At 45.0% G+C, this 24476-nt stretch overlaps 1 protein-coding gene across 1 annotated transcript in view; it reads left to right on the forward strand.

Moving 5' to 3' along the window:
- CROCC2 (ciliary rootlet coiled-coil, rootletin family member 2) overlaps window positions 1-24476 on the forward strand; it is a 120530-nt gene that overhangs the window by 83094 nt on the left and 12960 nt on the right. The window contains exons 27-32 of the mRNA XM_063132255.1: window positions 2516-2867; window positions 5808-5992; window positions 12726-12846; window positions 14738-14901; window positions 18789-19229; window positions 22702-22855. Of these exons, the coding sequence (XP_062988325.1) occupies window positions 2516-2867; window positions 5808-5992; window positions 12726-12846; window positions 14738-14901; window positions 18789-19229; window positions 22702-22855 (1417 nt within the window). The remainder of the gene's footprint in view (window positions 1-2515; window positions 2868-5807; window positions 5993-12725; window positions 12847-14737; window positions 14902-18788; window positions 19230-22701; window positions 22856-24476) is intronic.

Below are 24476 nucleotides of genomic sequence, written 5' to 3' on the forward strand. Positions count from 1 at the left end.
ACATTTTGTGCATCGAGATGTTCACATAAAGGGCTGCCTGTCTTTGCACGGGTCAGTAGTGGATGAATGTATGCAGATAAGTATGGCTGGTTAGAGGAAGTGTCTTTGTATACAGTTGGGTTGCATGTGTAGGGGTGAAACTCCGTATTGATGTTAGGCCAGGTGTTTTTGCAGGTAGACCACAATCTATTATTTATTTATTTATTTATTTATTTATTTATTTATTTATTCAATCTATGTTCGTAGTTCACTAGAATGATTCATGGCCCAGAAATAGTTAACTTATGACTGCCTCAAAACTCCCAATGATTGTTATAGGGACCCTGAAAACAAGTAAAGGCATGTGTGGGTGTGAATTATATAGCTTACAACCTAAATGGAATATATAATGATAACCTGAGTTTTACATATATAGCTCCTGAAGGAAATGACGGGACTATATTTTTAATCAAGGTGTATGGCTACGTGCTAATGGACTGTGAAACAAAGTGGGTGAGGATGCGGTTAGAACAAACTGACAATTGGAGATGCTTTGATGTTGAACTCTTGCATCTATTCTCCTTCGAAGCTAGATTCTATCTCTATATCAGTGGTTCCCAAACTTTTTCAGGTCACCGCCCCCTTGGTTCCACAAACTCATGCCCAGCGCCCCCCTACCCTACACTATAAAAATCATTATTCAGAATAGCGGTTTTCAGTGACCCACTAAGGACGATAATAACAATAAAATTCAAAACAGTAACAATTAATTTACTATTTATTCAAAATCCGAAGCACCCGCCGCAGGCTTGCCGAGGGAGGGAGGGAAAAGAGAGTGCACGCCTTTGTTTTGTAGCTGGCATGGCGTGGCACACCAAGCAGGGTATGTCTCTTCATTAGTGTTTTGGGGCTTTTGAAACTTTTCAATTCAACGTTAAAAGGACTCTTCTTAAACGGTATTAATACATGTGTGGATTCTTGCCCTATATGGCTTAGGACCAAACTACCTTTTCCCATAAAAATGTCCGAGTTAAGACCTTCTGGAGAGGGGCTTCTCGGAAAAGACCACCTCGAGCGCCCCTCTGCCGCCCTTTTGCCTCTTAGCGCCCCCATGCCACCCCCTTGCCTCTTAATGCCCCACCTATGCAATCCCACCGCCCCCAAGGGGGCAGTACTGCCCACTTTGGGAACCACTGCTCTATATCAATCAAAGAAAATTTGCGTGGGTTTTGAAGAAACCATTCACTGCGTTACGTGCTGCACTCTAGGCATGTGTAGAGATGCAAAATTTCTGGAAATTTTGAAGCCATGGGAAAAAAACTGGGTTTTTTTCTGGACGGGGAGGGGGTTCGGGGGGAAACTGACATTTTGGGGGAAATTGGGGTGGGGGGACACACAATATCAGCACCTTTTACAGATTGAAAGTCACTTTGTTACTTTAGGAACATAAAATGTAATTATGTACAAGTTGGGTTGACATAAAGTTATTACATTTGGTAAATGAAAAGTACAGTGTATTCAAACAATTATCACAAATTGAATTTACTTTTTTAAATTTTTACTTTTTTGGGTAACAAATGGAGCTACAAGCTCCTGAACTGTAAGGAACACCTGAACTGTAAGGAACCTCTTTGGTTTTGCCAGTTTATGAGAAGCAGGCAAAAAAACAATTAAAAAAACCCAGAAGAAACCTTCAACATTAGTAACAAAGAAAATGATTTATGTCTCTGCTAGTCCTCCACAGTGTCAAGTAAACATAAAGCACACATTCCCATAAAAAGAAAAGAGAAAAAAGGCAGGGACCACGATTCAATGAATATGCAAGGAATTTAATCAGACTCATTTTCTGAGCTATAGCTATCATCCGTTTCAGTCTCTGCTTCAATGGCAGTGCCCCCTAGAGGCAGAAATGCAACTTGCTCTTGCATTTGAGAGTTTTAGTCTCAGTCTGCAACCTAGGACTTGTTTGTCCTTGGTGCGGCGGTGCACAGAAATTGTAATAATCTGATAAAATACATAGTTTTTAGAAATCATTTGGAGAAGTAAATATCTGATCACCTTGTCTTAAACATTTTATTCATCATGCTAAAATAAAACATTCCATAATCAATTTTTTCTTCATTTTTTGCAGTTTTTTTTTGTGGGGGGGACAAAAAAGGCTTTGGAAAAAAACGGGGGCGGGGACGACGACGTGTGTGTTCTTAAATTTTTTCAGTTTTTTTCCGGGCCTTCACATCTCTAGGCATGTGCTCGCAGATGTCTAGCTTTGGGTTCAACTAGCCAAGATGGTGGGAGATCCATAATTGGATCTTCTGGCAGGGAGGAGGTTAAAATGACAAATGAGGTGAAAGGGGACCCAGTTTCAGTAGGGACCAGGATTAACTCCCCCTTCCCCATTTCCACAATCTTGATCAGCCTCTCTCTCTCTCTCTCTCACACACACACACACACACACTGGATTCCATGCCCCTGGGGAGGTGATAGGGAGCAGCACACGTACACTGCCATTTAGCCTGCTGACCTTGTTCCATTCCAGATCCTCAGCTTGCAGAAGAAGCTGGCTGCCACAGAGGCAGAGGCTCGGCTTCATGAGCAGGATTTGACACAGAGCCTTGCCGAGAGCAATGGCAAAGAGAAGAAGCTGAAGGATAACCTCCATAGCCTGGAGATAAAGCTGCAAGAAGCCAGCAGGACAAGTGAGAGCCTCCAGTTGCGCCTCAGCACCTGTGAGGGACGCAGTCATGGCTTAGAAATAGAACTAGCCAAAGCTGAGGCCGCCAAGAGGGAGGTTGAGCTGAAGCTGGTGGCACTGCACTCCGCTCTACGCCGCACCCTGGGGCTTGGCAGCCGGAGTCCTTCACCACAAAGACCCTGCTCTCCAGTCAAAGGTCAGAAGGCTACTATTGTGGGCTGAGTTTCAGCTGAGGCAGTAACTGGGGCATAGTCGCCATCCTCTGATCCTGTAAATGGTACATGCTCATCGTGAAGATGTTAGCTACCCCTTTCACAGCGGTGATGGGAAACACTCCGAAGGCCAGGGATGAGGAGCGTCGCAAAGGAGGCGTGAGGTGTGCTTGCTTTCAGAAGTTAAAGTCATTTGCTGCCCTATAAGCAGTGACCTTAGTGAGCAGTTATGGAATAGGGCCAAGGTTGCAGGTTCAGCCCCTCCCTGGCTTCTCCACTTAAAAGGATCCTGAGCAACAGGGCTGAAGAAGATCTCTGACAGAGGCTTTGAAGAGTGACTGCTGGTTAGCATAGATAATGCTGGACCAGGGGGACCATTGGTCTGACTCTGTACATGGCAGCTGCCTGTGCCCACCAGTGTGCTCAGGATACCAATTTCATTATGTTGAAAACTGAATCCCACCTGTGGCAGTGATTGCTCGTGAAGAGATTACTGCAGACTCAGAGCTCACCAGCTGCTGGGGTTTTTTTCTACATCACTGAGCACATTTCCTGCATTCACCATGCACCTGATGATTGCATATCTTATCTAATAGGCCCTCAGTCAAAGAATGGAACCATAGTCTACATGCTCCACACAGCCCCAGGGTTGATCCCTGGCATTGCCGGGGGAGGGGTTGTCTATATGCTCTTTTAACCCCGTAGTGGCTGCACAATGGTGCTGCATTGTTTATATGATGCAGCCACATTGGTTTCCCCCCCCCCTCAAAACTGCACATTTTCAAAGTGTCGATTTACCACAACTTTTACATGTGCTCTGAGGTCGCCACATTTTTCAGAGTACATACACACACACACACACACACACACAGAGAGAGAGCTTTGATTTGGGTTATCTGGATGCTAAGATTGCTTTGGAACTCCTGCTAGCTGCTGCATGCTTGTGGGCGTAAGCACAGGAATACAGGCCAAGGGACGGTCTTGAAGGAATGGCCACCGGCGCTGTGGTTTTTCCTGGCTGGATAGGTTACTATGGAACGCCCATTACATTTCCATGTTGCAGTCGTTTCTGCTGCTTTCACCTCTCCCTGCATGAAGGAGGCATGGAGGTTTTCCTGCAACACCCTGCCTGGGTGCCTGGGTGCAGCTACATAGAAACTCTCTTTGCAAGCAGTACCTTCCCTTCCTCAGTCTCTTCCTGAATCACATCTCTCCTCCTCCCCCCAGGATCCCAGTCTGTGCTCTTCATTCTGCATGAAGCCCTTTGCAGCTGTTTGATGCCACACTCCCTCCTGCCCTTACTCAAGAGTGAATCCCATTGATTTCAACTGCATTTACATCCAAGTCATACTAAAATCCTATGCATGCTTACCTTTGCGTAAACCCCATTGAACAGAAAGAGACTTGCTTCTGAGCATGGGGTTGCAGAGCACTTCTTTCCAGTTTGCTGTTTAGACTTTTTTAAAAAAAGCTTCTGAGTGACCACACTATTAAAAGTCAGTTGTGTACATGTTTACTCAGAAGTAAGACTCTCTCTGTTCAATGGGGTTTATTCAAAGGTAAGCATGCAACTGATTTTAGTATGACTTGGATGTAAATGCTGTTGAAATCAATGGGATTTACTCTTGGGTAAGGGAACCAGCAGATCTATATTTTATGAACTTGAAGATGCACAACTTCATATGATCAAAGGAAAGGAAAATCAATCTTCGCACTGGTGGACTATCCGAAAAAGGGTTTAAGAGGTGGGAAATTAAAACATTCCTTAAAAATCAAGGGTTGAACCAATCTGTTTCAAACTTGGTATGTTGAAAGCTCTACTTAAGAACTATCACTGTGGCAATTTTGATCTCTATCTTTAAAAATGAGGGAGCTGCAGTCAAGGAGGGTGCATTTTCCACATTTAAGGTGAAAATGTACCCCTGGTCATGCCTACTCAGGAGTAAGAACATAGAGTTAAATGGGACCTCTCTCCCTCCCCCTTCATGGCTGAGTGGAGAACCGCACTGCTGTCCTCTTTTGTTAGCAAGACCACCCTTAGACACACACGCCCCCAACAAAGAACAGGATGGTCGGATAGAACGCAATGACAGCAATACACAGGAGGGAGGAGCGCATTTATTTTGCATGGAGGGAAAATAATCCAGATTTTTCCTGCTCCAAAAAGAAATAAAACATGAAGGGAAAGAGGCGAAATGAGTGCATGACGTAAACGACGTCATGTGAGTACCGGGCTGCAAAACCGCATACCAGGCATGGCAAATGTGCGATCAGTCGCTGGAGTGATGGAGCTCTTTCTCGATTTTGCCTTGCAGTAGAGATGCTGCGGGCTTTTGTGCTAATCAACTTCCAATGCGGCGCCATATAGACAACCCCCTGTTGAAAAGGTTCAGGTAGCAAGTGATGGTAAAGAACTCTGTCTGAGTTCTGGGAATTGGCTGAGAAATTGGTCACAATCAATGGGAACTGATGGGAATCTTCAATTCCCATCAGTCCCAGCACGCATGGCCAATGGAATTCTGGGAACTTTAGGCCAAAACGTCTGGAGGGCACCAGGTTGTGGAAGGCTGGAGTAGACAATGTTGGGCTGGGTGGACAAATAAACTAAGCTGGGATAAGGCAATTCCCTATATTCAGTCTTTTAAAACAACATTTTACTGAGTTATACAATGCACTGAAGCACAATGCACTGAAGCCCTTCCCTCTGACCTCCAGCAATCCTGTTCAGGTTCCCTCTTTGGCTTCTGAGTCTTTAAGAATATGAACGCCGTTTCCCATTTAACTCTATGTTCTTACTCCTGAATAGGCATGACCAGGGGTACATTTTCACCTTAAATGTGGAATGCTGTATTCCGCCCTGAGATCTTAGTGATGTAGGGTGGGATATAAATATTTTTAATAAATAAATAAATAAATTTCCACAGGAGCCAGTGGCCGGCAAACACCTGCCTCCTGTACTGAGTCCCCTGAGAGAAGCCGCTCACGTTCTCCATTTCATCCACCTTCTCCTCTCAGAGGTGAGCAAACCACAAGTGAAATTGACCCGGAAGTCGTTCGAGATGCTTTGCGAGGCTTCCTTCAGGAGTTGCGGGACACTCAAAGGGAGAGGGTAAGTAAGGGCATCTCTGTCACTGGTTTTTTCCCCCTTGTGCAGTTTTATTTTGTTTTATTTTTTAAAGTTCTGCTTCCTTGATGCTACGGAAAGCATGATGCCAAGATACTGAGGTTTAAACAGTGTGGAGTTTTGGTCTTTGGGAAGCTCCTCCTTGTAGCTGCGTTGAATATCAGTGTTTACCACGATTTAGGCATAGATCTGTCCGGCTTCCTTTTGATGAGCACTGAAGGGTTGTGGGGAAAAGGGGAAATGTCTCACAGGAAACAAAGAAAGTTTCATTCTCACATCTGTAGAAGGGTGATTTTTTAATCTATCTGCATTTTGAGGTGGTTATTTAAAATATATATATTCACTCCTCTTCTGTCACAATTTGATTTCCATAAGAATGCACCCACCCTTTGGAATCCTGGCTCAGTTCTTCCAAAAGTGAGTGCAGTCCAGAGGAAGTTGGATGTTCCTATGCCTGAAATCCTTTGTACATGGACTTGGAAGTAAGCCCCATTGAACAAAGTCTTACTTCTTAGAAAAAAGGCAAAGGATTGTCTCAGTGAAATCCATAGCATTTAAACATTTGAATGGGTACTTAAGACCCATTGATTTTAATAGGATGTGAAATAGCTCCAGAAATTAATTGAACGCACCAAAGTCTACTTTTTGCTTCCCAGCACATGTACAATTGCACATCTCAAGCATGTGTTTCCAGGCACCTCATTTAAGATAACATGTCATGCTGTTTTTCAATGTCATATTAGCTTTAAGGGTGTTACCAGAAATTATTATCAGAGTTTCTGGATATGTATTTGGATAGAAGGGGTAGGAGGTGCAGGGGTGGCAGACGACGTCATGAGAGGGACCCGTGAAAATCCGTGAGTGCCCAGTAACAAGCGTGCAATAAAATGCTCATCTAATGACACCCTTTAACCTCTGGAGAGCACCAGGTTGGGGAAGGATGAACATAGGCTTTTGAAAGATATTTGGACCTAAAAACAACAAAGGATGAGTGTAGTTACATACAAAATGTTACATTTGAGCCAGAAAGGCCTGTGTTCAAGTCCCACCTCAATCATGGACTCACTACATGAGTTTAGGCAAAGTACTATCTCGGCCTCAGTCAGTGGTGCAGCTCGGTAATTTTAGATACTGGACTTAATGGTCTTGTGACACACACGCACGCACCCATTAGCTGGCCGTATCTACACAAGTAATTTTCTTCTTCTTCCCCACCTTCTTTCCTTGCTTTACAGTTGTTCTGATATTCCTAATATGTTCAAGCAACCCCCACATTCAGAGCATGTGCAGTTTCACTTTTTAAACAGAGATCATAACACCATCATTGCTACAGGGATAAATAGGTTTCTGCTGCTGCCTTGATGCTAAACACATTTACTTTCATATTTTAAAGTAAAAAATAATAAAGTGAGCATCTAACCATGTACATGCCCAGGCCCCAACCCCTTACTATAAATTGCTTTAACAAATAAGAAAGAGGATACTGCAGCAAATCAGCCTTAGTGAGTCCAGGCATGCTCATGCCTGCATAGGTGCTGATGCCGGGTTATTTGCTGCATCATCTGTCATGCTCTGAGTGGTCATTTGGGGGGGGACGCTGGGCCGGAGGCCCCAGACCTTGACCCTGAGGTGCAGCCTTAGCTGCACCACTGGCCTCAGTTCTTCAAGTGTAAAATGGGTACAGAAGACCAATGTAGATATTGTAAAGCCATTTTGCTTTGTAAAACATAGAACAGGCATTATTGGTACTATAATTAGGGTGGTAAATGTGAGATCTAACATTTGTAAACTGTTCCAAGTCCCTCCTTATGACTCCAGTCTCTGCCCTTAAAGATCTATTTCCCCTTTCCCTCCTACCTCAGATATTTTACTGGAAAGGGCTCGCCCTTTCTTCCTTAGGCCCCATCTGGACGCCTATGATTATTATTATTTTTTTAAAAAAACTAGCATAAAAATATTCCAAATTTCTGCAAAAGGTTTTTGTAGCTAGCAAAAGAATGCAAATTAAGTAAATATGTGCGAAGATATGTGATTTATTACTGTTATAGAAGTTAATTATTGTTAGCTCAGATTTTTTGTTGAGCAGAGACGTCATGAAGGCGTGTTGTTCCTCGGAGAATGCATCTGTACTTCTCTGAAGTCAGGCCAGGGAAGGGTGCTGCAGACTCTATCCCAAATGGGGCCAGGGCCAGGGCCAGGACCCCCAGAAGGTGTTGGCTTTGCCCAGGACCCAGTTCGTTTGCCCAGCACTGAAAACCAGCACGCCATCCCAACTCTGTTTTGCAGGATCATATGAGCCAACCTAGCTCAGCTTGACCCGGAGTTGACTTCCAAGCCATATGTTTAGCAACATTCAAGGGCAGTTCAGCCCTTTCTCTGTCATGTGCTATTTATTGCTCAAAAGCATGCCTCTTGTAAAAATGCATAAATATTTATACTGTACCAGAATAATTAAAAAAACATGGGCTGTCACAATAATCATAGCATCAGATCATCCAACGGCCTTCCTGACAAACGAAGAAATCAGTTAGTTCTTTCTGGACTGCATAAAAATCTTAAGGCATTCCTTGCTTTGTTGGCTTGTCCCACGAAAGTCCTGGAATCTACTGTTAGCTTGGAGTAACCGAAAAGACTATCTGCCGTCAATAGCAACATCTTTTCAGTTAACACTTTTCCAGCTCTAGCCTCTTTAGATTTACTCTTAGGCCATGGCTAGACCAGGCCTATATCCCGGGATTGTCCCAGGATCATCCCTGTGCATCCAAATGACACACAGGGGATCCCGGGAGCAGGCAGGGATGACCCCTCCATTTGCCTGGGATAATCCTTAGGTCTAGCTAAGGCCTAAATTCAGTTCCATTGCATCCTTTGAGGGGAAAAGTTAGGATGCATTGAAAATACTTCAATGCCCGTTATTTTCAAATTATTACTGCCTTAGGCCCTACCCTCAAGGAAGGAGATTCAGTGCAGTGCTTAACTGATAAAATAAGAGCGTGCCTTCTAACATTTCGTAGACGAAAACTGAGGCGTGCATGTAGCACCGCCAGGGTTGAGGTCAGTGGTCAGCATGGTGTGGAACCTGCCGACAGCCCTGGGGCTCAGAACGGCCCACTGCGATTCCATCACCAGCCCTGCTCATCTACACATAGACCGTCATTTGTCTCAGGTCCTTTCTGGGCTCTGGCTGTGCCAGAAGTGAAAGCTTAAGAGTAGGCTCACTGCTGAGTGCAGCACAGCTCAAGGCTGTCCCTGTGCACAGGGAGCCAAATGTTTTTCAGCCAGCACCCGCCAAGAGCAAGCATCAGCTACACAGTTGGATGTAAGTAGCATTTTTTGCTCTTCCTAAAGAGCCAAAGTATTAAGGGCTGTGGATTGAAGAAGGGGTAGAGTCACAGAGGAGAGGCAAAGGGGCCACACAAATACCTTGTTTCCACACACACAAAATGGAGCTGGCCCCAAACACCCCAGTCCCCTTATCAAGGATTACTTCCTCAGCCTCCCCCACCCCCATTCCATGTTGCTTGAGGCTCTACTCTATATCCTATATTCATTTATTCGGTAGGAGCCTATGCTCCACTGATTTAAACGGCAAGAGTGTGGTTGTTCTTGGAGTTAAAGATATACTAGAAAAAACTAATTGTCTGATAAACAACAGTTAAAACATACCACAGCAGCTGCAGTGTGTGAAATGGCAGGCGTCCCTTTTTTAGCAAGGCAGCCGCAGAATTTTAGCAAGGCATCCCCAGAAAGCAAAAATGGGAACAAAATGGAGTCAGGAATTTGCCAACAAAGAGGGGGCGTTGCTGGTAAAGAGGGGGAGATGGAGCGTATGCAAGAAGTGCAGGTTGAGATCTGTCAAGAAGCGACGTCTCCTGCCGCCCAAGATGTTAAATGCACCGGCAGGCCATTTGTTTAATGTTTGTTTAATGGTGAGGAAAATCTGCTCAGAGGTATTTTGTTAGCAGTTCACGTTGATTTATATTTACTTATTAAGCAGCGTTTCCTATCTTGTTCTTCAGCCCAAAGGCTCTCCCAATGGCTAAGAACAATATAAAATACCATAGAACAACAACAAAGGCGACATAATAAAAACAAACAGAGCAACCAAAGGAAAAGAAATATGCTAGCATCATGCCATACTAAAGTGCAATCTGGAAACAGGAGCTTTAAAAGGCCTGGGTAGGGTTTTTTTTTTAAATTGTGGGTTATTTTTTTAAGTCTTTACTTAGCATTGAAAAGACATCCACCTCAGTGCCAGGTGAGCCTCCCTGGGAAGAGCATTCTATAGTCAGGGTGTCATAAATGAGCAGGACAAGGCTCCAAAGATATGGCTGGATCTAATAGCATCTGGCAGTTTAGGGGCGGTGCAGCCCTGTCCATAACAGGCTGAGTAGTATGCCCTCCTACGTCAAATGAACCACCCACTAACACTGCTTGCATCATGTTTAACTTCAGTTTATTGACCTTCATCCAGTCCTTTACTGATTTCACACATTGGTTAATGGCTTCCACAGCTTCCCTTGAATTTGATGAAAAGGAGCAGTAGAGATGGTTGTAATCAACATAGTGATGTCACCTCACCTTAAATCCCCAGGAGACCTCGTTCAGTGATTTTGTGTAAATGTTAAACAGTGTGTATGTGTGAGAGGTAAAATAGGGCCATGTGGCACACCACAATATAACTGCCATTGGCAAAGCAATAGCATCCCTTCCCTCAAAACCATCTTCTGGAAATGGCCATTCAGATAGAATCGGAACCATTGAAACACAATGCCTCCAGTCTCCATCTCAGTCAGTCCAGAAAGATACCATGGTCAATGGTATTGAAACCATAGGGCTGTTTACAAGTGGGGAAAGGCTCACAGTAGCTGTGTGCCCCTTCGGTTAGACGACGCAGGCGCAGGTTCGCAGCCAACGTGGGGCTTCCCTGCAATATTGCGCTCTGAAAAAATCGGAGATTTACCCCAACATTTTTAAGGGAGTGACGTCAACCCGGTGTTTCTGCCATATAATGTCGCTCTGCAGCTAATCTAGGGCCAACCCGGGGGCAGAGCCTGGTGGAAGGCAACCAATAATTGGTCACCTTTCACCAGGAAGACAGCGGGGAAGGCTTCTGGATGGCTGCCCAGAAACCCTGCACTTCCTCCCCAGTGTAGGTGTTATCCGATGCCACTCCAGAGAGGGAAAGCACAGGGTTGAGGGAGGCGGCAGCAACCGTGCGCCATGAAGACAGCCCCCATATGTCCCAGGTGTGAAACCTGAAATTTAAAATGTGTTCTGATGTTGTGACTTGGCACAAATAAAGTACCAAGTAGAACTGAGTCAAAAGTTCTTTCAAATAAACCTTTGGCTGGGAGAGGCGGAGAGGGGAAATGTGAGAAAAGAAATGGGAGATAAAAATTCTCCTAGAGCATTGGACCCTCCTTACCTTGGTGGTAGCAGCAGCAGCAGAATTTCTTTTTTCTTTTTCAAACGAAGGAGATTTTGCCACTGCCAAACTTAAGGAAAAGCCCAAAACCTAGGGGGAAATTTATGGGGCCTCCGAGAACATGGATGAAATGTTCTCTCCATTTTCCCCACCTGCGAATGGCGTGGTGAAAATGGACAGCTCAGCACTAACAAAAGCTAGTGATTGACTGTCCAGTCCATGGGGTGGGAACGTCCATGATCATACTTGCTGAAGGATAGTGTCTGTCTGCACTGAATTAGAGCTTGATGTACATAGCAGGTGGTATATTTCTGTTCTCGAGAGCTGATCAAACACTAATATTTTTGAAATACGTAAGACCCAGTTCTTTCACACCAAACAATTCAGTATTGTGTTTTCAGTGATGGGTGTGAACCAGTGAGAATTGGGTTTTGTCAGATGAAGACGTTCTTTGGGTTACATTTATAATAACACGCATATGAGGCTTCCTCATGCACTAAGATCAGCAAGTGAAGTCTTGCTTAAAGCTCCATCTGACGAGTGTTTTATTGCACACTTGTTACTGGGCACTCGCGGAGTTTGCTCAGGTCCCTCACATGACGTCGTCTGCCTCCCGTGTGCCTTCTGCCCCTTCTGGCCTTCCTTGCGCGATAAAAAAAAAACCCTGGTTAAGTCCGATGTATTTTTAAACATGGAATTGCTCCTGTCTTCTGCTGTGTGCAGCGCCATTAGGACAGCGGACTCAAGGGGCCTCATGCTAATTGTGTACTTGCTCTTTTGAAAGAGGAAGTAACTGAGGAACGAAAACACGGGTGGAGAAGCGAAGGTAGCGAGCGTGTTAACCCCGGTGTGATGGAGTTTTTAGAGTCTCTTCTGTTTCCTAAGCTTGATTGATTGGGATGAGAGTGGGGCCCTCTGGGTAGAGCTCCTTCCCTAGGGAAAACTGTCAGGACAATTCTAGATATTGTGGCAGACGTTTGGGATCATAGCCTGATTTTTTTTATAATTGTCTACTTAGAAAATGTAGTTGATTTCTATGCAGTTTTTAAAGCTGTTTTTATCTAGCTATATGGTTGATTTTTAGGTATTATAATGTTTTATAATGATGGATTATATAGTTGTTTTTAGGTTTATGTTGTAAGCTGTCCTGAGGGTTCTATGAAGCCAAGTTAGATGTTAAAAACTAATTTAAAAAATTACGTAGAGTTTCTTACCCCTGGATATCTTTTGCAGTCTTCCCTGGTTACAGGGTAAGGATATCAAGAACATGTCCATACTTCATGTTTGCAGGACGATCTAAGAATTCAGGTAATGAATATGAGCCACCAGCTGAATGAAATAGAATCTGATCGTGACCGGACAAAGAGTCGTATCCTGCAACTCCAGAAGTTCTTAGCAGACTGCGAGGAAGGCCTGTTCTCCATTTCCCCCTTCCTTTATCCCTCCCTCCATATTATTTCCTGTGTCTATCTGTGGTTTCCTTCCTTGCTCCTCATGATATGGCTCTTTGCTTGTTTGCTGGGACAATGATTATAGCTACATTGTGAAGCCTTGATCTTTGAAAAATGAAAAGTAGCTTTGAGAGGCTGGAGGAGTGTGGGTGGGCGGGTGGGTGTTCTCAAACTTTTCCTCCTGGGTATTTTTCTGATCAAAAACAACCTCCCCAAGCTGCTTTCTGTACTATTAAGGTTCCAGGTGTGTGTGCACTCATGCATATGTATCTGGAATCTTGCAGGGTGAAAAACAGGAGGAGGAAAGAATGAAGCATGCCTCTCACTTATTGCTTCCCCTCTCAAAATGGCAGCCTCCCGAAGCTGCTTTTCATTTTTTTTTTTAAAAAAAGGGAAATGATTACATTATTTGCATACCATGTGCAGCTTTCATGATAATAAAGTGGAGTTTCTAGAAACTTTTTTAAAAAAATACATCAAAGCCCATGTGGGGTCTTTGCTCTTAAGCAGCCAGGTGGTCCTAAGCCAATCCCAATCAAATTCTCATGAGATCAAAACCTTAACCATAGTAGGAACGATCCTGTGCCCCCTAGACAGCAGGTGAGGGGCCATAGGATAGTTTGGATTCCCAGCTCCAAGGTTGGAGACAACTCTCTGAACTTTGAGCTGGGAATTGGAGTTCTGACCTCCCTCCCCCTCACAGCTGGTGTGGAAAGAACTGCACTGGCTGCTTTCCAAGGTCAGAAACGCTGGCCCTTTCTACACCTAAAGGTGTAGAGGGACGCAGGAGAGACAATCCCGGACTTACCTGCTTCCAGGATTGTCGCCCTGCATCCAAACTGCTGCGTGACGTCCCAGACGTCGCGCCCGTTGAGGCCGCCATTTTTTTAAAGAAAGAAAGAAGAGGAGCTGGAGCACACTTGCGCTCCAGCAAAAACTAAGTTTTAAAAAAAGGCCCGACCCCGCTCTCCCATCCAACCCACCCCCGATGTCCCTGTATTCCTCCCAGCCCAGCTCCTTCCCTCTGCTGACTCCGGCTACAATCCCGAGACCATGGGAAGAATCAGGTTTTCCCAGAGTTTCTTTATCCCTGGGAAAACCCTTGCCTGTCCCCCCCTCCCCCCGTAAGTCCCTGTGTGTCATTTAGACGCACAGGGACTCAGCCATGACCAATCCGGACTATTGGGCTGGTGTAGACATGGCCTCTATCTCGGAAGACGAGGGAAGGGGGTGTTTCGGTGGGTGGGAAGAAGAGATTGGAGAGGCCAGGACACGAGCCGTCCTGGGGCCTCTCTAGCTGCTTTGCTCCCCCTCTGAGTCACTACAGCTAGAAGGACCAAAAAGCCCATCTAGTGGAAATGCAGTGCTGAAGGATCAGCAGAGGTGACGTTCGCCTCGCTTACTCATCCTGCCCTGCACTGGATGACCGTAAGCCTCCGAATTTGGAGGCTTACTGTCATCACATAGGATTGCTGCTTTAGCCATGTAAAAAAACACCAACCTAATGTCCAGTATATAAGTGGGTATCAATGGGGTTGGGGAAATGACAAGAAGAAGGATGCCACCTGGCTATCTTTCCCATTAAGGAGTTCTGTCTGACACAGCCTCTTGGAAGGGCACTTGATAGTGTTTTTTTCCTTCCTGATGAATGGCCATCTGTAATTGTCTGTAAGTTTCCCCTGTCATTCCCAGAGCATGAATTCAAGTTGGTCAAGCAGGCAGAGCATCGCAATAATTAAACCAGAGTGCTCTTTGGATAAATGCTTTTTCTACACAACCTCCTCCCCACCCCAGCCCCATTTTGCAAACAATCATTTTCTTTAAAAAGCCCCCTTTCCTTTTCACCTCCAGGCAAACGTGGAGCGGATGGGCGTCTGAGCAGCGCACAGGGAGCATTGATGCTGCAAGAGGAGGCCATTCGGAAAGCGGAGAGGGAGCGGCAGGCCTTTGCGGAACAGGTGGCCACCCTGGAGCGCAACTTGCACATTTGTCAGGAAAAGAACAGAGAGCTGCAGGTGGGCCCAAACACCCTCTGTGGAAGGAGAAGACATTCAAAGAGAACATAGAGGCCGTTTCACACATTATATGGCAGCAAAGCCAGGTTTTGGAGTGTAGGCAACTGCAACCAATCCTTGCTCTATGATGAACGTACCTGTGCAGTACATGTTTCCAGATGGGTTTCTCTCATTCACACTTCATGTTTTTTAGGTGTATACTTAAAAAAAAAATAGATAGACACCTCCAAAAAAGGATAATATTCAAAGCATTCCCAGGAGTGTTTGGTGGGCAAAAAGTCCTTTGAAAAACTGCTAACATGGCCCTCATCTTCACGATGTTGCTAACGCTGTGCCCGGCGGTGGGAGCCGGGGCGCAGCGCCATTGACGCTCCTTCCAACCACCTACATCGGAAGCAGCGCAGTCACGGGCTTTCCCGCCGTCGCCGCTGCGCCTGACCACACAAGCACTAATGTAGCCAGTCCAGGGGCGCCTGGGAGCATCGGCTTCCCCTCTTCAAAGGAGAGATTTGTCTTTTAAAAAGTGGGACTCTGTGTTTTCTTTCTTCTTCTTTTTTCCTTGCTGTAAATGCAAAGAATCGTATTTACAGCTAAGGGGGGAACAAGGGGTAGGAACAAGGTGCTCCTTCCCTACTGGGATTTCCATGTCCCCTTTTATTTCTTTTCTCTTTTTTTTTCTTAACAAGGCTCCGCAGAGGCTTGCTCTTAGCTAAAAAAGTTGGGGGAAAGTCCCCAACTGTTTTAGAGAGGAGCTTTGGGGCTTTGCCCCTGGATTGCATTGGAATGGCAGCTGCGTCATGTAGATCACCTGCCACCACTCCAAAGCAATCCAGGCGCAAAGCGTCCGTGTAGACGAGCCCATGGAAAGGGGGATGTTCAGATTCATGATATTGTGACAAAAGATGCAAACCTAAGAAGTGACAAAATCTGGCCAGCCTGGGATCCTGTTCTAGACCTCCAGGGTTCCCCAGACAGCCACGGCTCCTTCCCCACATTATCAGGTGGTTCCCACTTTTCTCCCTGTCTGCCAGTCATTTGGTGATTTTCTGGCTTTTGTGCGTACCCCACACCAATTCTGATAGATTGAAAACGCCCATCTTAAGGCTTAGTTACTGTCAGTAATACCTTTAAGCTAAAATAGGCTTGTAGTTTTGGCCCTGCCCCCTCCCCCTACTTTGCATCAAGCCCCTCCCACCTCTGGAATGTGGTCCCCTCTGAAATTGAATTTGTCTTTTGGGCTGGTATAGATAAGTATGCCTCTTTGGTGGTGGTGGGTTTGTATTCATGCTAGAGACACCCCAATAAAAGAATCACACCTTCCTTTTCTTCAGGAGGGCTTTTGCCAGCAATTTTTTATTCCAACTCTTACCCTTAGCAAGAGCTTGGCTGTGCTACTACTTAGGCTAACATAAACTGTTTGGGTGGAGTTCCATCCTGTGTACATTATCACCTGACTCCATAAAAAACATTAATTCTTTCCATTTCTCTATTGCTACCATGAGGCTATTGATGTAACTTTCCACATAAATGGTTTCTGTCCTTCACATTGTGATCTTGACAATGTGGCAAGTGTGGGGTGCTTTTATCTGGACAGCCAAGGCTGATGGTGCATGAGGCAAGTGTCAGTGTTGGGACCGTCTTGAATATTCCAGCTTAGTCCACTTCATGGAATAATAAACAAATGAACATTAGCCTCACTTTCAAGCTGTCTATGGGCAATTATGTTTCAATAATGACAGCACACCACTAGTACACAACCTGCAGTACAGTTATTACACACATCTTCCCTCCAAGTTGCACCACCATTGATGTTTTCCCAATCATAGAATCATAGAATCTGAGTTGGAAGGGGCCTACAAGGCCATCGAGTCCAACCCCCTGCTCAATGCAGGAATCCACCCTAAAGCATCCCTGACAGATGGTTGTCCAGCTGCCTCTTGAAGGCCTCTAGTGTGGGAGAGCCCACAACCTCCCTAGGTAACTGATTCCATTGTCGTACTGCTCTAACAGTCAGGAAGTTTTTCCTGATGTCCAGCTGGAATCTGGCTTCCCTTAACTTGAGCCCGTTATTCTGTGTCCTGCACTCTGGGAGGATCGAGAAGAGATCCTGGCCCTCCTCTGTGTGACAACCTTTTAAGTATTTAAAGAATGCTATCATGTCTTCCCTCAATCTTCTCTTCTCCAGGCTAAACATGCCCAGTTCTTTCAGTCTCCCTTCATAGGGCTTTGTCTCCAGACTCCTGATCATCCTGGTTGCCCTCCTCTGAACACGCTCCAGCTTGTCTGCGTCCTTCTTGAATTGTGGAGCCCAGAACTGGACGCAATACTCTAGATGAGGCCTAACCAAGGCCGAATAGAGAGGAACCAGTACCTCACGTGATTTGGAAGCTATACTTCTATTAATGCAGTCCAAAATAGCATTTGCCTTTCTTGCAGCTATATCGCACTGTTGGTTCATATTCAGCTTGTGATATACAACAATTCCGAGATCCTTCTCGTTTGTAGTATTGCTGAGCCAGTTATCCCCCATCTTGCAACTGTGCCTTTGGTTTCTATTTCCTAGATGTAGAACTTGGCATTTATCCCTATTAAATTTCATTCTGTTGGTTTCAGCCCAGCACTCCAGCCTATCAAGATCACTTTGAAGTTTGTTTCTGTCTTCCAGGGTATTAGCTATCCCACCCAATTTTGTGTCATCTGCAAATTTGATAAGCGTTCCCTGCACCTCCTCGTCCAAATCATTAATAAAAATGTTGAAGAGCACTAGGCCCAGGACTGAGCCCTGCGGTACCCTACTCGTTGCTTCTCCCCAGTTTGAGAAGGTTCCATTGATAAGTACTCTTTGAGTCCGATTCTGTAGCCAACTGTGAATCCACCTAATAGTTGTTCCATCTAGCACGCTTTTAGCTAGTTTGTTAATCAGAATGTCATGTGGTACTTTGTCAAAAGCTTTGCTGAAGTCAAGATATATGACGTCCACACCATTCCCACAGTCCACAAGGGAGGTTACCCGATCAAAAAATGAGATCAAATTAGTCTGACAGGATTTGTTCCTGACAAATCCATATTGGCTTCTAGTAATCACAGCATTGATTTCAAGGTGTTTACAGATTGACTTCTTTATAATCTGCTCCAGAATTTTCCCAGGGATGGATGTCAGACTGACTGGTCTGTAGTTCCCAGGTTCCTCCTTTTTTCCCTTTTTGAAGATAGCTTTCCTCCAGTCGTCCGGCACCTCACCCGTCTTCCATGATTTTGCAAAGATAATAGACAAAGGTTCTGAGAGTTCTTCCGCAAGCTCCTTCATTACTCTAGGATGCAGTTCATCAGGCCCTGGAGATTTGAACTCATTCAAGGAAATTAGGTGTTCTTTGACCATTTCTTTATCAATCTCAAACTGCAATCCTGCCCCCTCAACTTCTGCTTCACTTTTTCAATGTTCAGCCCAGGATCCAAGGTTGTTAGTTGGAGTTGAAAGCGTCCTGTTAGATAGTATTTATGACACCACTGCTGCCAATGTTCATATTATCACCACTCATGCTTGCACAATAAGGCTTAGTTACTGGCAATAAGAGCTTTAAGCTACAGTATTATTTGTATTTTTTGTGATTTTGGCCCCACTTACCATTTGAATGCGTCCCATGAGAGCTTCTCTAAAATTGCATGCGGCCCTTGAGCTGAAAGAAGTTCCCCAACCTTGGACTAGATGATCTCCAAGATCCCTTCCAACTCCATGATTCTATGTGTAGTAAGCCCTGTGGTGGCAACACCCAGGCTGATTCACAAAGTTTGTTGTTGTTTTTTGCCTTCCTCCCCAAGTATGAGAGAGGGAGAAATGGGCTAAAATTGGATCAGTATGTGGTGTTCGAGCTCTTTTTCTGTTGTAGGAGAAAGTCAATAAGTTGAAGACCAAGGAGGCCAAGCTAGAGACAGAGAAGTGGAAACTAAAGGAAGTCCTGGAGGCAGCAGAGAGTAGGGCCACAAAGGTGGAGCTGAGCCGTAGGTCTGTGGAAGGAGAGCTGCAGCGGGCCCAACTCAGCCTAACCGAGAGGGATGCAGAGATCCGGTCACTGCAGGAGCAGGCCCAGGCTCTTCATTGCCAGCTGGGAGACAGGGAGAGCAAAACTGCACACCTGCAGCAGGAGCTCGACCATCTGACCCACTCACTGGCCAGGACAGAGGGCACTGAAAGCCACCTGAAGGACCGGGTGCAGAGCCTGTCTCAAGCACTATCTGATGCTACTGCGGGCTCCTCCTCCCTGCAAGAGAACATCTCACAACTACAGAAGGCCCTGACTGCTGCAGAGCAAGATCGTCGGCTGCTCCAGGTAGTAGGACCGCCCCCTCTGAAAGTTCCGCCATTGCCTGTCTATATGTGTCAAGACATTGACCCAATTTGCACATTACAGCAGCAATTCCTGGGTTGTTTAACCCAGGAATTGTGGTAATGAGCAAAGCATTTCTTCTGTGTGCAAGCTATTTCTGATTTCAGTTAACTTAGTTCCTGGTTGTTTCATGACATCCAAATCCAGAAAACTCTGGGTTGTGTATGGGTTAATCAACCCAGAGTCAACCCAACAATAAATGATTGGTGAACCTTGATTAATTCTCCGTTGTTTAATCTTGGTTTGGTCTTCACAAAACAACCCAGGAACATAGGCGTGTGCAGCACATTTCATTAGGTGGTTCGGCCAGAGATATATTTTTTTAAGGTAAACATTGATTGAATATACAGTAATAAAGGACTTTTTTTCATTCATCAAACAAACGAAATAAATGAAAACTGAAGTAAACTGTATTTTTTTAATTAACAATTAATCTGTACTGCACTGTTGTAATTATTTGATTGGGACTGAAGTAGAGGAGCACTAATTTTACTGTACTTATTGTCTTTAAATATGGTTAAATATCCCACAGTTACCTTGCTATTCTTTTTCTACAATTCTTTTTCTCCTGTCTTTTTTTCATCCTCTCTTCGTTTTCAGGCTGCATCCTATGCACATTTACCTCAGAGTAAGTTTGATTGATCTCAGTGGGGCTTACTTCTGAGTAGACATACATAGGATTGTGCTGCAGCTCTGTTTTAAAGTGACACAAGATACACACATACCATGTTTACCAAAAGAACGGCTTGAAAAAAGGGGGTTGGACACCCTAAAATAAGCAAGGGCAGATAGGAATTGTTTTAGCAAGCATTCCAAAGAACGTGCTGCTGAATGAACCCTCCTTTGCCAGGAGGTCCTGGGGGGCATTGCAGTTCTCCCCCCTTTCTTTTCTCTTGCTGGAGTTCAGACTGGGGTGGGCAGTGGGGCAGCGATGAGGAGAAAAGGCACGTAAACATACAGCTTCTCTCTCTCTCTCTCTCCCTCCCAAACATTAAAGTACCTGCAGGGCTGATGATGAGAGGAGGGCAGCAGCTCCGAAGGGGGGAGGGCAATCTTACTACTTACAGAAACAGTCCCCTCCTCGGCTCCAGCACGTGCTGGTTCCTGGCCCCAGCGTGGCTGCTGCTCCCACCTTGTTCAGCAACTGTCGCGAGAGGTCAGGCAGAGCAGCTGGGAGCAGGGAGCGGCTGAGTGAGTGAGTGAAAGAGTGAGCGAGCTGGGGGTGGGCAGCGGCTGCACCAATGAAAAAAAGCCTTCCAGAGGAGGAGCGGGGTGGGGAGCAGCTGAATTTGTTGCTCTTTCCTACAGCTAGCACCGGCCCTGGTACTATAGCACGGCGGCAGATTAGGGTGTTCAACTGAACCCTTTGAACCTGTTGTCCGCACGCCAATGCCCAGGAACTGGCTTATAAATTGAAATAAAAAATGGCACCTATGAGGCAGACACACTCCACTTGTCACTGCAATTCCTGGGTTAACCAACCTATGAATTGCTGCTGTGATGTGCGAACTGGGTCAGCATCTTTCTATCCCAAGCCATAGGTGCACTGCTCTAATTAGTCTTGTGCAGACCAGCCCCACCCCAATGCTAACCATCCGCTTCTTCCAGCAGGTAGCAGCTCACTTTTTGGTGTGCTCACTCTTTCTCCTTATGATACTGCAAATCACAGCCCATGATGGGTGGGGAGACGACACTCAAATATTACATGTAAACTAAAATGGAGGGCCACAGGCAGCAGCTATCGGTTTACACTATACATGTGTGCTTATGTGCAGCTTCTTAGGATAACATAGTAATGTGCATTGGGTGACTCACCAGGAGACTTTGTGCCAATATTTTCTTTGGCTTAGATCTACACAGGTTTCTACAGGCTGTATTATTTTTTCACAAAGGCCTCCCTTCCCCAGCCCCCCTCCCCATAAAATGTTAGAAACTGCAAACTAATTGAAAGAGGTGAGTTTTTGCTGGTTTGAAAGCCCTATTGAAGTTGAGAGTAGCTGTAGATAATATCTGTGGTTAAAATCATTGGAAATACTATCTTTATTTATTGCATTTCTACACCGCCCAACAGCAAAAGCTCTCTGGACAGTTTACAAAAGGTTGAAAACGTTAAAATACAATATAAAATGTAGTATGAAAACAATTTACAAAACAATTTAAAGCTCAACAATAAAATTCCAGGACCATAGGAAGTGAAATGGATGTTGGCAATATCCAGATCCACTTAGGCAAAGCCCTACAACAGCGCTTAGATGCATGGCAAATCAGCTGGTATGAGCTGTTAATCTGTTTTGGATGAGCTCCTTTCACTGAGTAATATTGTGCCTTTGTCTCTAATAACACAGAGAAAATTCTAAAACTCAGATTATTTTTTCAAGCTGTCTTTGCCACTTCCATGAGATAGCTGTGTCCAGACTTGTAAATAGTGTGGCAGGGTGTCACTCAGAGTGTCATCACACGGGAGGAAAATGTGTTTCCTTACCATCACTTATTATTATTATTATTATTATTATTATTTATTTATATAGCACCATCAATGTACATGGTGCTGTACAGATAACACAGTAAATAGCAAGACCCTGCCGCATAGGCTTACAATCTAATAAGTTGTAGTAAACAATAAAGAGGGAAGGAGAATGCAAACAGGCACAGGGAAGTGTAAACAGGCACAGGGTAGGGCAAAACCAACAGTGTAAAGTCAGAACAAACTGCACGTTTGTCCCTCATTACTTCCTCTTTTGAAAGAGGAAGTAAACAACATGCATGTGGCCCATTCAGTGGGCCATTTTGATCACGCTGCTTCTGCACACAGCAGGAGATAGCGGAAAGTTCCATCTCAAAAATAATTCGGATTTACCAGGGTCTTTTTTGGTCTTGCGAAGAAGGCTAGAAGGGGCAGGAGGCGCGCAGAATGCAGACAACAATGTGAATGGGACCCGTGAAAATCTGTGAGTGCCCAGTAACCAGTGTACAATAAAACACTCATTTCATAATGCCCTCAGTGTTAACAGCACATGTTTTGCATGCAGAAGGTCCCAGGTTCAATCACCAGCATCTCCAGATAGGACAAAGAGAGACCCCTGTCTGAATCCCTGTAGAGCTGCTGCCAGTCAGAGCAGGCAAACCAAAGCCAATGGTCTGACTCAGTATAAGGCAGCTTTTGATGTTCCTACTCCTTTTCTGAACGGATATCAATACAAGGGAAGAAGACTTTCCAGCACTATTGCAATCCAAATCTTTTCTTTCCACTGGCCTAAATTGACAACAGACTGAAGAAGAGGCATGTTGATTTGTTATCTATATACTTGAATCATGGAAATGGTAATTGGCCAATATGGACTATGGCCAAGTCTGTATCTCTTTAACCAAGTGGCTTTGGACCATTCTGTTTCTGTGGGTTTCTCGCCTCTGCCAGGATCGCTTGGACTCCATGAGGCAGGCATTGTCCGATAGCAAGAGGCAGAATCATAGCTTGACTGATACAGTACATTTGCTACAAGATCAACTGGGTGAGATGGAGCTGCGGTGCAGAAACCTGGAGGAGCAGATGGAACATCTCCAAGAAGTGAGTAATGATGAGAAAGGAGGATGAAATAAGAGACTTGTGGTTTGAGCTATCTTGGATCCACCTCTAGCCTAGGTGGGACTCCACCTTAAACTTCTGATTATGTGGACTGTGGTAGCCCAACTGTCATAGTTACCTGTTGACCAGTGCACATCACTTCACTGTTGACAATAGCAAAATCTCTTCCTTCTCCCTTTGCAATTTTATAGAAGTTTCAAATACATTTTTTTATTTTTCTGTTTCTTAGAGGCAGGAGCACTCAGACATACCTTGAAAAGAAAGTAACAAACAGCTTTCAACACAACAATACCTCACTAATTCATGACTTTCCTTAAAGACGACCTTTGGGCCCTGTGCTCTCCTGGCCTAGTCACACTGTACCTCCTGGCAGCCAGCTTGTTACACATTTTCCCAGATTCGGTTCTACACCTTCCAGGCAGGAGAGGAGGCTTCTTTCATTACTATTCTTCAAGAGTTGTGGCAGAAGATCTCCAGTCCCACCATTACTTATTGCTCTCTTCTCTGACCTGAGTGTTGTTTCTCCTGGGAATGCTTATATGTTTTTTTTTCTTCAGTTAAGAAAGCCAAAACTGAGTAACGGTTGCAGTTGTTTCCCTTCCCACCTTTGTTTTACATGAGAGTTAGGCCTCAGCTAGACGTGGGGTGGTGGAGGGCGACGATCTCGTGATTTTATGATCGCAAGATCATCACCCTTGTTTACACGCAGCGCGTGACATCGCGGCCACCATTTTCTTTTTTCTTTTAAAGGAGATAGAACGCATGAGCGTTCAAGAGCAAAACATGAGTATTTTTTTAAAAAAAATAATTTAACCACTCACCCCACCCCACCCCACCCCTGATGAGCACAGAGCCTCCTGAGGAGCTCTGTGCTCATCAGGAGCCCTAGAGCCGGGCAGCTCTGGAGCTCATCAGGAGCTCCTGAGGAGCTCTGTGCCCCATGCCCGGCTCCTCGCAAGGAGCTGGGACAAACCGTGAGGGTGGGCCACACTTTCTGTGGTCTCGGGATCATCCTGAGACTGCGGAAAAACTACAAAAAAAGGGTAGGGTGATATCCCGGGGAAAGGAGGGATCATCCCTCTCTGCTCCCGGGATTCCCTGGGCATCATGTGAATGCACAGGGACGATTCTGGGACAATCCCCGGGTTATCACCCCGTCTAACTATGCCCTTAATGTGCCCTCCTCCAGATGTGCCCAACATTTTAGAACGTTAGTAATAATTGTCCTAACAGGGTTAAAGAGTTGGTGCTTTGGCACCATTTAAGATGAATGGCACAATGGTGGCTATAAGCAAGATGGACATGGGCACTTATCCTACACTTGTACTCAGATACTCTAATGTGCACAAACAGTGTTATGTGCACTTTTCCCAATTTCTCCTTGTTTCACGTTTGCTTTGCATTTTAGTATAGGATTACAGTAAAGACGTGTGAAAAATAAAAAAGGTTATACAGAAATTCATGTTCATAACTAAGGAAACTGCAACTTTCTAGCTCCTGCTTGTGTAAGTGCACATGTTATGTTCATTCGGAGGGATAAACTTATGAGGTGGGACCTTTCACACTGCTGATAGTGTTGTCTTCATGAAAAATGTGGAGGTGAATAG

This window comes from Elgaria multicarinata, chromosome 8, assembly GCF_023053635.1.
Source record: "Elgaria multicarinata webbii isolate HBS135686 ecotype San Diego chromosome 8, rElgMul1.1.pri, whole genome shotgun sequence".
Classification (NCBI taxonomy): domain Eukaryota; kingdom Metazoa; phylum Chordata; class Lepidosauria; order Squamata; family Anguidae; genus Elgaria; species Elgaria multicarinata.